Source organism: Impatiens glandulifera, chromosome 2 (assembly GCF_907164915.1).
Source record: "Impatiens glandulifera chromosome 2, dImpGla2.1, whole genome shotgun sequence".
In the NCBI taxonomy this organism is placed as follows: domain Eukaryota; kingdom Viridiplantae; phylum Streptophyta; class Magnoliopsida; order Ericales; family Balsaminaceae; genus Impatiens; species Impatiens glandulifera.
Window position 1 is genome coordinate 45,278,521 of NC_061863.1, and position 12,757 is coordinate 45,291,277.

The 12,757-nt window shown below is 24.5% G+C and overlaps 1 protein-coding gene across 1 annotated transcript; it reads left to right on the forward strand.

Moving 5' to 3' along the window:
* The first annotated feature begins 1,423 nt into the window (after positions 1–1,423).
* LOC124926200 lies at positions 1,424–3,023 on the forward strand. The gene is made up of 5 exons (XM_047466383.1): positions 1,424–1,655; positions 2,012–2,123; positions 2,316–2,387; positions 2,471–2,682; positions 2,759–3,023. The coding sequence occupies exons 1-5, from the start codon at positions 1,546–1,548 to the stop codon at positions 2,865–2,867; spliced, it is 615 nt and encodes a 204-aa protein (XP_047322339.1). The 5' UTR covers positions 1,424–1,545; the 3' UTR covers positions 2,868–3,023.
* The last annotated feature ends 9,734 nt before the right edge of the window (positions 3,024–12,757 follow it).

Consider the following 12,757-nt stretch of genomic DNA (forward strand, 5'->3'; position numbering starts at 1 on the left):
TGATTCCTTAGGATTCCTGTGACCAACGTGAGCTGAAGTAAGGGCTGGTTTGATTTGGTTTATTTTTTTTATGTTCTTACTGTTTTATTTTTAATAAATTATTTTGAATTTGGTGAATTTTTTTTTTGGAGTGTTTTAATAATTGAAAAAGATATGATGAGATTAATTTATTTTGAATAAAAATTATTCAAAATAATCCCAATCAAACTAAAGTCCGGTTGGTTCTTGGATAAAACTTTTATTCTACTTAATTTATTTTTAAAGTTATTCTTAACAAAAGTTATAACCATTTTATTCTTTAAATAGGAAGATGAGAGATAAAATATTAAATATATATATATATATAATATATATATTTATATATATATCTATATATATATATATATATATATATATATATATATATATATATATATATATATATATTTCCCTCTTTAATCCTATCCACAAAGCTCAATATGAGTTTCATAGTTATGGTCAAATTGGTAAGATGCAAATTATGTTGAGATTAAATGATTTAGTGTATTTTTGTTTGTTATAGAATTAATTTACGAAGATAAGTCACACTACAAATATAAATATATATATATATATATATAAATTATAAAAAAATGAAAAAAATATTAAAATTTTAATAAATTTTTAAAATAAAAATATTAAACAAACTCTTAGGCTTTATTTTTATATTTTTTTTATATAAACTAAAGAAATTCTTGTGTGATTTATACGGATAAAAATATAAAAAAAATTAATGATAATAATAATAATATGTATTAAATGTTTAATTTTTTTAATAAATTATAAATAATAAATTAAAATAATAAATAAAACACTCTTATTTCACAATTTATTCACTCCAATAAAACATATATATATTATTTTTTATTTTATTTTTAACCGTTTTAATTTTTTAATTTTATGGGTAGGTCAACCCACAATCCAAAACACAAGTATATACATTTACTCTTCTTTTATTTATATATATATATATCCAAATTAACTATACCTCTTAGTCATTTATATATATATATATCCAAATTAACTATACCTCTTAGTCATTTCAACATTTTAAAATTAAGCATTATATATATAATTATATATATAGATGTCAATCATCACTACATTTTGTTTTATTTATTTATTTAAAATTAATTTATTATTCATTGTAGAGAAAAAAAAGTAAAGAATATTTTATATTTAAACTATAAAAAATTTAATAAAACAATTATTTTTTAAAAAATCAATAAAAAATACCCAAACAAAATAATAGGATAAAAAAAATAGAAAGTTAAATAGAAATTATTTTTACATAAGAATAATATCCATTCATGGTAGTTTGTTGTAGTTAATTATTTAAATATAATTAATTTTATTACAAAAATAAATATATATAGAGAAAAAGTCTTCTTGGAGATTTCCGGAAGGCTGTGGAAAAGAAAAGCGGCTTGAAATTCACAATTGTGTTGGGCGATTCGGTTAAATCTTCTTCATAGGCGATTGCTTAAACCTTCAATTTGATTTGTATTTGAACCTTGTTTCTTAACGATGGCTTTGAATCCTCAATTGTTTCCAAATGGCGTACCAGTTCCTTTCGTCAACGAGATGTTCGTCTTGGCTAGAGAAGGCGTCGAATTTGAGATTGACAAAATCCCTAGGTCAGACCCTCTTTCTATCTTTCTTCCTTAAGAAAATACGTTTTTTTTTGTATGGGTTTGAATGAATCCTTCATCATCTCTTGTGAATTGTGATTGATTTTCGATATGAGGCAGGTAATCTTGTTCATTCGAGATTTTTAGAGATCCTGGATTATTGATATGTACAATTATATTATACAATGTTAAATTGCTAACACCTGCTATATGAAAGATTCTTATGAAAAACATCAATAGTTTTCAGATTGGGCTGAAGTTTGATGGCGATTTCCATTTGTTTTCATCTTGTTTGTACAGTGTTTTTATGTTGTATGGGTGTACATTGTTCATTACCTTTTGACCTTTTGATTTGCTTGCAGTGCTCCTGGAGGTCATGCTAAGACGCAAGGAATTATTTACTTGTCAAATACTAGGATTGTCTTTGTCGCAAATAAGCCAATTGGGGACTTTTTCGCCTTCGACATGCCTTTGGTATGTAAAAGACAACTTCTTTTTTCTGTTTTATTTTTTCAACTCAGAGAAATGTTATATTTTATTGGCTCATTGGTAGTGATCAAATGATCGTGAAAAGAAAACAAACAGAAAAGAAGAATCTTCATTTGTTTGATGTGTTATTGCATTCATTTTCCTAATGAACTCCTGACTGTTTCATGCCCTTCCCAGCTCTACATCAATGGTGAAAAATTCAACCAACCAATATTCATGTGCAACAACATATCTGGATACGTGGAACCAGTAAGTACTCTAAAACTGGTGCCATTTTCCCGAAATGCAAATGAATTTTGTTTTAATGAACATGTACTGAACCACCGCCATAGGTAGTCCCTGATGATCAGAACAGGGCATTATACTCTACTCATTCATTTAAGATAAAGTTCAAGGAAGGAGGCTGTGGGACATTTGTCCCTATGTTTTTAAACCTGATTAGAACGGTGAGACAATTCAATCGACAATCTGCCCCATCTGTAGAGCGCCGATCAGACCCTCTTCAAGCTACACAGACACCTGTTGAGGAAATGATGAGACATGCGTAAGTTTTGGGCTTTTTTTGTGTGAGTTGGTAAATTTTGATCTTTATTTGTAACTGATGAGATATCGTATGGCAGGTATGTCGATCCTAACGACCCAACAAGGATATTCTTGCAGCAGCCTAATCAAGAATCTCAGATGAGGCGTCGCTCGTACCAATCTCAGCCTGCTGACCACTCCATATAGACTCTACTATGAGAGAAATGTGAAATATCCTGTATTTTCAGAAAGTATGTATGAAGAAAATGATTAATAATACTTACATATTACTACTACTACTACCTCACCTCATGTAAACTTGATATTATATTTGAGAAATAATAAAGTTGGGTTTGATATCTAGTGCATTTTATGATGTTGACAATTGCCAATTTCGAGCTTTAATTTTCAAATTTGTTGTAATCCATTTTAGTGGCTGCTCTGACATGTGTATATATATGTATATGCTTGTGCATGCATGTGATGTAAGTACACCACCGCCTAATAAATAAATAAATCATTTGTCACTTGGCAAAGAGAGAAAGAATTACTAGACTAAACAATTGGGATTTTGATTATGAAATTGTGATTAGTGAGAACCTAACTCATGACAGGCAGAGTAATAAGGTTGGTCGATTTTGGTGGGCGATAGATTGTGATGTTGCTCACCATTCTTTCAACTGACGGAAGCTGCATATGTCAGAGGGGTCTTTCTCTGACTTCCCGCGCTTCCGGTGAGATTGATCATGGTTTATGGTTTTACGAACAATGCAGTCAGCCGATTTACTGCAGGGATTGTTAGGGGAAAAAGGGGAGAGTCTGATGATGTTGATAACGTCTATTTGTGCTGATTAGCTGCACTATGGTGCTCTTGTGGCGGAAGAAGTTTGAACAGCCTTTGCTTCAGACTGAGGTGGAACCTGAAGTGGACGAGGAGGCGGGCAAGATGATGATCCCTGTTTTCTTTGGCACTCAAACTGGTACTGCAGAAGGATTCTCAAAGGTTGTAATTTAATCGCATTTGACTCTTGAATTACTTTGAAACTGAGGTTCAATTGCTTTGGCATGGTTCAGGCACTTGCCCAGGAAGGGAAAGCCAGATATGAAAATGCGGCATTCAAAGTGATTGATTTGGTTAGTTTTTCTCTCTTTTTTTTGGGCCCTATTTTTGGAATGTGTTTCTTATCTGTGTCTCAATTCTCACTTACATGACATGGCTGGCTCACTGGCTGTAGCATTATTATGCTGCATTGCTGCTGATGAAGATGAGTATGAGGAGAAATTTAAGAAAGAAAACGTTGCACTTTTCCTCTTACCTACGTGAGTGTTATCTATCTATCCTATCCAAGTTAAATAAAGAAGGTTTACAAATTCTCTCTTCATCTTTTGTGTAGATACGGAGATGGGGAACCAACAGACGATGCATCCAAGTTCTATAAGTGGTTCACAGCGGTGACTACTTTTCATTACTATTGAAGACCAATAGAAATTATATCCAGTTAATCATGCCTTGTTCTTGCGATCCTTTACAGTTGAAAGAGAGAGGAGACTGGCTTCATAATCTTAGATATGGTGTGTGTTGGCCTAGGTAACAGACAGTACGAACATGGCTGAAAGCCTGAAATCGTGGTGGAGACTGTTAGGTTTATCTCCACATACATACTCCTCCATTCATGATGATAAAGAAGACGGCACAACCTTTGGTAGGGGCTCCATTCATGATGATGAAGCTGATAGGTTGAAATATCTAGCATCTCCTAATGGATTGGTGGTGTGACTTTAAATTAGTCAGAATTGATGGATTTCATGAAGTAATAATTAAAATGGGTAGTTGTTAGCATGAGAAGCCTTCTCGAGATTATGGATGAATTTCCATCAGCCAAGCCTCCACTTGGGGTTTTCTTTGCACCTATTGCTCCACGGTTAAAACCAAGATATTATTCAATTTGTCTTCCTCTAAGTGAGTTCAAATTTTCTTTTAAAGATCCTCCAAATGAACTACCAGAAATAATCAGTCCTAAAATATGATAGAGGATCTGCTGTCCCAAGTGAAGTTATATGTCTCGAAATAATTTTGATAATTTAGACAAATAAAAAATTATATATATATATATATATATGAAATAAATCTTAAACTCCAAAATCCTAAATCCTAGAAAATTATATATAATATTTTATTTTAATATTTAATTTGGGACAACATATTCGAATTCCTATTCAGACTTTCACCCTTAGTACATCTTAGTACATGTTACTTGTGCTTTAGTTTACTAATTCAAATTTCTAAAATATTGTTCCATTTCAGACTTTCACCTTTGGAATACATTTACTTGTGCTTTAGTTAGTTTACTAGACAACACATACAGAGACATATCGTGTTTACAAGAGTGTGTTCTATGTAAACAATAATTAAATTAATAATACATATTTAAATTATTTGATTTGGAATATAAAATATAAAAATATTATTATTATATAAATAAAAAACATTAATAATAATTATAAAAAATATAAGAGTGTAAAGATTTAATTATACAAATTAAAATAACTATTTTTAATAAGAATATTAATAAAATTTAAAATAACAAATTCTTTTATTAATAAATAAATTTAAACAAATACAAATAAAATTCAATTATATTAAACACATTTATACAATTTATAAAAAGGTAATATTTTTAATTATAAAAAGATAAAAACATATATTTTAAGTAGAATTTAAAAATTATTATAAAACGTAAAATTAATTTAAAAATATTTAAAATAATTTGATTCTACATTATAAATTTTCTAATTAAAAATAACTAAATATATTAACTTTTCAAAATAATTAAAAGAAATTAAATTGAAAAATAATTTAAAAATAAATAATTATTAATAATAAGAATTTTAATGATAAATAAATATTATTTAAATAATATAAAAATAAATATAAATCAAATAAATTGTAGGTTAATAAAATAAAAAATTATTATAAAAATATATAATATAAAATTAATAATTAAAATTACATAATTAGTTTTAAAATATAATAGTATTATAAAAAAGTTAAAAAAAACAAGAATTAAATAATAATTAAAATAATATTCAAAGAATTAAATAAAAACCATTTAAAAAAGCAACTACTTAGAATAATATTTTTAAGAATTAAATTAAAATTTATATTATTTTTAAAATAAAATTTGAGTTAAATTATAGTTTATATTATTTTTAAAATTAAATTAACAATGAATATTTAACAATGAATATTTAACGATTTTTTATTTTGTAAATAAAATATGCATTTAATAAAAAAAATATTTATATAAATTGTTTTAATTTCAATAAAATACCATCAAATATATTAAAATAGTAAATAAAAATTTATTTTTTTAAATAGAAGAAAAAGTTAAAAATTTATAATAAAATTAACAAAAAAAAATATTAAATTAATTAAATATTTAGTTAAACAATTTTTTAATAAAATAAATTTAACTAAAGTTGAAATTATTTAAATATAAAAAAATAAAAAAAATAGAATTTTAAACATTAATATTTATTTAATATATAAATAAATAAAATTTAATAATATTATAACAAGTGTATAAAATTTTTAAATATTTTTTTATATAAAAATTAAATTAAAATAATAATTTCGTAAAATAAAAAAATAAAAGAGATTATAATTGATAAAATAAAATAATTAATTTATAATCTGTTTAATATAAAAATATATAAATTATTATTATTGAAAAGAAATGAATATAAAACCATATAACAAAATGATATAAAACCATATAACCATAAATAATATTTGAAGACAAAATAATAATAAAATTTTAAAATATAAAAAAAAACTTAAAAAAGATAGTCTTAACAATAAGATAGCATAAGATATTGATTACTTATATATTTATTTTATTAAATGTTTTTAATCTTTCTTTTTATTTAAATTAAAATTTTATAAAATTATTTCAACTTTTTATATTTTATATAAACATCTATAAAAATTAATTTTAATAAAATAACAAATATATATATATATATATATTAGAGTTAAATTGTAATAATATCTTACAAATAATTATATATTAAAATAATTAAAAATAAAATTAAACATAATATTATAATTTTTTTTATATTATAAAAAAATAAAAATAAATAGTTAAGTGTTATGATTAAAAATAAAAATATTAAAAAATGTATTTATAAAATTTATTAGAATATATATATATATATAATTAATATTAAAAAATAAAATTATTTGTAATTAAAAAATAAATTATTTTTAATTAAAAAATAAATTTTTAAAAATTATATAAATTAAATTTAAAATGATAAAAAAAATTAATGCAAATGATTTTAAATTTACAATTTTAACTATGTAAAAGAAAATATTTGTTTATTAATAAAAATTTAAAATATATATTAAATAATATTTTTATTTGAATTAAAATAATAAATAAATAAAATAAAATAATTTTATAAAATAAAATAATTTAAAATTAATATTATTTTTATTTTGATAAAAAAATTAAAAAAAAATTAAATTTGTTTAAGAAAAAAAATAAATAGAAAATATATATTTTTTTTAAATTTACATAAAATATAACTTATTTTAATGATATTTTATTAATAAGTTTATAAAATGATTAAATGAATTTTAATAAATTAAATTGAAATTATTTTATTAAAAGGATAAAAAAAATTAAATAGAAATCATTTTAAAAATAATTAAAAAATGTGTATATAAACATTTTCAATTAAATATAAAAAGTTAAAGTAATTTTATAAAATTTTAATTTTAATGAAAAGAAAGATTAAAACATGCAAATTAATTAAATAAAACAAATTACAATAAATTTATTTTATTTAAATAAAAATAGGTTATAATTAAAATTAATTTAAATTATTATTATTTTAAGAATCAAATTGTTTTTTAAATTACAGTATATAAAAATTGATATTATTAATATTAGTTAAAAATATATAAGAAAATAAATATAAAAAAGATAATTTTATTTTAAATCTAATTATTTTGTAATTGAATAAAATAAACTAACATTTTTAAAATAAAATATTTTATTTTTTAAATACTAAGTATATACCGAATTTGAGTAAAAGACAAAAAAATAATTAAATCTTTATTTATATTTTTTTCAAATTAAAATAATATATATAACTTCATTTTACTTCACATAAATCATTAAAATATTAAAATATGATCAATTACAAAAATCTAATTAATTAATAAATCATATAATATAATATAATATAATATAATATAATTATATATATATATATATAAATATAAAATGATACTTAATTTCAAAAGTGTCTCGAATTAATTTGGATAAATATATATGAGAGTAAATGAATACTTAGGTCGGATTTTGGGTTAACACGTCCATAAACTTAAAACGGTTAAAAATAAAATAAAAAATGTTATAGGTATATTTCGAATTTGTAATCTAACAAAAACAAGTACAAGCATTTAACAAACTAGGCTAATAAGATTTTATATTTTAAATTTAACCCTAAATTTGATAAACGCAATTTTTTAACTAACTAATATATATATAATATAATGATGCTTAATTTTAAATTTTTTTGAATGGCCGGGTAAAGAATATAATAATAAGTAATATTATACCTTTTATTAAAAATCTAACTTACAAAATATATATACATCATACAAAATTATAAAATTATTTCAAGAATAATCATAATTAGTTTAACGGTTAAAGTGTTAACATTTCGTAATAACGACCACGTTCGAATCTAAAAGCAATAGTAATTATTATAATGCACTCTCAAATATAATTTTTATCGATTTTTTTTTTATTTTCACCTAATAAATGTTTTTAATTTATATGATTTTGGGTAAGCTTAAAAATAAATAACAAAATAATTTTAAATAAAACGAATGTATAAAGGTAAGTTTCTTCATATTTTTTAATAATTATATAACAAAATATTGATTTAAATTATAATGTCACATTTTTAACATAATTTTTTTCATTAATTTTTATATTCTTAATCGTACAAATAAACATGTAAGTTGTTAGAATTTCACACCCACATATACGATAGTTTAAAATATTTGTAATGATTATAAATAGATATAATAAAAGAGAGAGCGGAGGAAAATAAGAAGTTTTGGTGGTGCTAACATTTTATATATTATCTAGGATATTTCTATTTAATACATAACTTATTTATAATTACATTTTAATTCCGATTAAACTAGTTATTTCAATTTAACTTATTTAATTTATTATTATATCTCATTTAAACCCATACCCAGTCCCAGAACAGTCCCAGAACATGTTATAAAATATATAAATTATTGTAATATTTATCTCCAACTTATCTTTGAAAACAAAATATCTTTTCTATTGAAACTTAAACTTTTAACATATAAATAAAATTATATATATATTTATGTAAGATTTAAAATATGGATAATAGGTATAATACTCTATGTACATTCAATTGATTTTTAAATACTTCCCTATGCATGATTTTAAATTAATTCTTATATATTTATTTTTCTTTAAAAATTCTCCTTATTTGTTTATTTTTGTTTGAAACGTTTTCTTATTACATTTATTTTTGTTTGAATTTACATTATAAGTATTTAAAACTATTTAAAATGTTATAAATTCATTAATTTTTTTTTTTAAAATATGTATAAACTTCTCTACTTGGTATATCCATTTTTATTATGAAATGTTTTGAATTTGTATAACATGAAGGCGGTAAGCATCTTGTTCCCGTTGGTATGTGAGATGATGATCAATGCAGTGAAGATGACTTTGCTGCATGGTATTAAATTAATAATTAATTATCCTGAATTTCTACCATTGTTGTCATCTAATTATTAATCTTGATTGAGTTCAGGCGGGAGTTACTGTGGCCTGAACTTGATAATTTTCTTCGAGATGAGGACGATGCAACTGTTGCAACGCCTTACACTGCTACTATTCCTGAATCTCGGGTTCTCATTCAAGACTCAACAACACAGGCTTCCTTACTAGATAAGAATAAAAAACAGTTGAATGGGAAGCAGGCCATTCACGATCCACACCATCCCTTTCAGGTACTGTTTTTTATCATGTTTGTCATCAGATAGTTTCTGCAATTTTGTCTCCCTATAGAAGCATGAGTGGAAGTGTGTTTCATCAAATACCAGATCCTATGTTGTGGTGAAGAAGGAGTTACACGCATCAGCATCGGATCTTCTTGCTCTCATCTCGAATTTGACATTTCTGGATCTGGTGGGCTAGTGTAAGTTGCTATATGTTCTACTGACCAGTTGTTAACGTTATGTTTGTAATTTATTCCCTTCCTTCATAGTTATGAAATAGGGCGTTATTGTGAGAACATGGCTGAATCGTAGTGGAGGCTCTTAGGTTAATTTATCTCCACATACATACTCCTCAATTCACGATGATAAAGAAGACGGCACACCCTTAGGCAGGGGCTCTTTGCCACCTCCTTTTCATCCCTGCTCTTTAAGGACGGCGATATGTTAGATTTATTGGACTAATATATATAAATAATGTGTTTGGGCTATTATTTATTCAGAACCCAATTGATAAAGTGATCCACTAAAATATTTTGATTATTGGGCTAAGTCATGTTTGTTTATTAGTATGATACAATTTATTATGTGTAGAAACCGAATATTTATTTAATATTTACGATGAATTAAATAATAAATAAATGACAATATAAATAGGGTTGTGGTCCCCGATTCATAGATGTCAGTTTCATTTCTCATAATCTCCATTGTTAGAGCAAAAGAGACGGTCTATAGAATTGGAAAATCCAACCTGTGGTAACTCAAAAGCTTTGGGCAATGACATCAGGTACGCTTATTTCGCTTAATTTATCATAACGACTTATTAACATAGAGAATCATTAATCTTGTTTTGTCTAGTTAAACACTAATATAATGTTAAAGATTATAGATCATTACTAAAAAAAACTATTAGATAATCTGGACTAAAACAAGATAAGAATAAATATATCTAACAAATTGTATCAGAGCCAAATTTCTATGTTCATCTGTTGATGTTAAGAATATGATATGAATATTTTTTTATCTGTTAATACTAAGATTATGATATGAATACATTTTTGATCTGTTAATACTTAGATTGTGATATGAAGAAATCGTTGATCTTAAGATTATGTTAGGAAGAAATTGTTGATTTGTTGATCTTAAGATTCTGTTATGAAGAATTTATTAATCTTTTAATATTAAGATTATGAAGAAATCACGAATTTTGAGTTCCTAGTTTAATTCGGGTACGCCAAACTCTGTGAATATTGGATATTCAGTTTAATGACAGATTATAATTTTCTCCCATTCTTCTAATTAATTAATTTCTCCCATTCTTCTAATTAATTAATTAATTAATCTCAGTCTCTCTTTCATTAATTCTTTTCTCTCTCACTAATTAATTATCTCTTTTTTTACTACTAATTAATTATTTTTTTTTCTCTCACTAATCAATTTATCTATTTTCTATCTATTTTCTATTTAGGTTTAAGGTTTAGAGTAGGTTTAAGATTTAAGGTTAGGGTTGGAAAAAATAATTAAAAATAAAATCTCAGTTTAAATATTTACTAATTAATTAATTTTTTTCTTTCTTTCAACTTAAACTCTAAATCATATACCCAAACCCTAAATCTAAAACCGTAAATCTTAATCCCTAAATCACCAGAAAATAATTAATAAAAGTGACAAAAGATAAATAAATTAATTAATAAGAATAATGAGAGAAATTAATTAATAACACGAGAAAAAGAGAATATTCTATGATTAAAAAAAATATTCGACTTTCGCGGCCCCATTCCCGTCCCATATCATTACTCTATTATTATTATTATTAATGTTATTTATATATATATATATATATATATATGGAATTTGAAAAGGTTCAAACTTTTATTTATTATTTATTTTATTATAATAAATAAAGTAAACAAATAAAGATTAAAGTTATTATATATCTTGAATAATCGTCTATGAACAAAATAAAATATCGTTGACCATTCCAAGAGGCCGTAGGGAATGACCCACTAATATATGAGTTCTAAGACGTCTGTAGTTCTATTGACACCCAATTTGTTTGCTTTCCCTTAATAAATCCAACACAAACCTCAAAATTGGAAAAATCAAGGGAATCAAGAATTCCATCACTTACAAGTCTTTCAATTATGTGTTTAGATATATGACCTAAACGATTGTGCCAAATTGTTGCAGAATTCTCAATTGTTAATTTTCTTTTAGTACTGCGTGTACTTGAATGCAAAGTTTCATTATATGAGGCAACCGTATCAAGTAAATATAGATTATCATAAACTGACAAAGAACCAGTTGCAATAATACTTGAATTTAAATAAAGACTAAACCGACTATTCCCAAATGAACAACAAAAAACCAAATTTGTCCAAAACAGAAATAGAAACCAAATTCCGTCTAAATGACGGTACAATAAAAGTGTCTTTCAAATCCAAATAAGAACAAGTTCTTAATAATAATATAAAGTTCCTAATAGCCTCAACTTTAACTGATTTGCCACCGCCCACAAATTTGAATATTTCATCATTACTTAGCTTTCGGCATCTCAAGCAACCCTACATAGAAACACTAATGTGAGTAGTAGCACCAGAATCTACCCACCAAGTGTTACTTGGTATTGAAGTTAAATTAACCTCAGAGCAAACTAAAGTAAGAATGTCACCTTTCTTTGCACGCCACACGTGATATTTGGTGCAATCCCTCTTCATGTGTGTGGATTGCCGACAAAAGAAACAACTAAATTCCTCATTTTCTTTAGTTTGTTGTTAATTTTGTGCGGGACCACCAACAACTTCTTAAGGGTTCTTCCTTTTATTTCTTTGATCCCTGAAGTTATTTTTTCAAAGCCAGATGAGCACTTTCAATCTGATTTTGCTTCAATCTCTATTCCTCTTGCACACAATATGAAATGAGCTCATTAAGAGTCTATTTCTCCTTCTGATAGTTATAACTTACCTTAAACTTGTTAAATTGTGCAGGAAGAGAGATTAAAACTAAATGCACGAGCATTTCATCTGAAAGC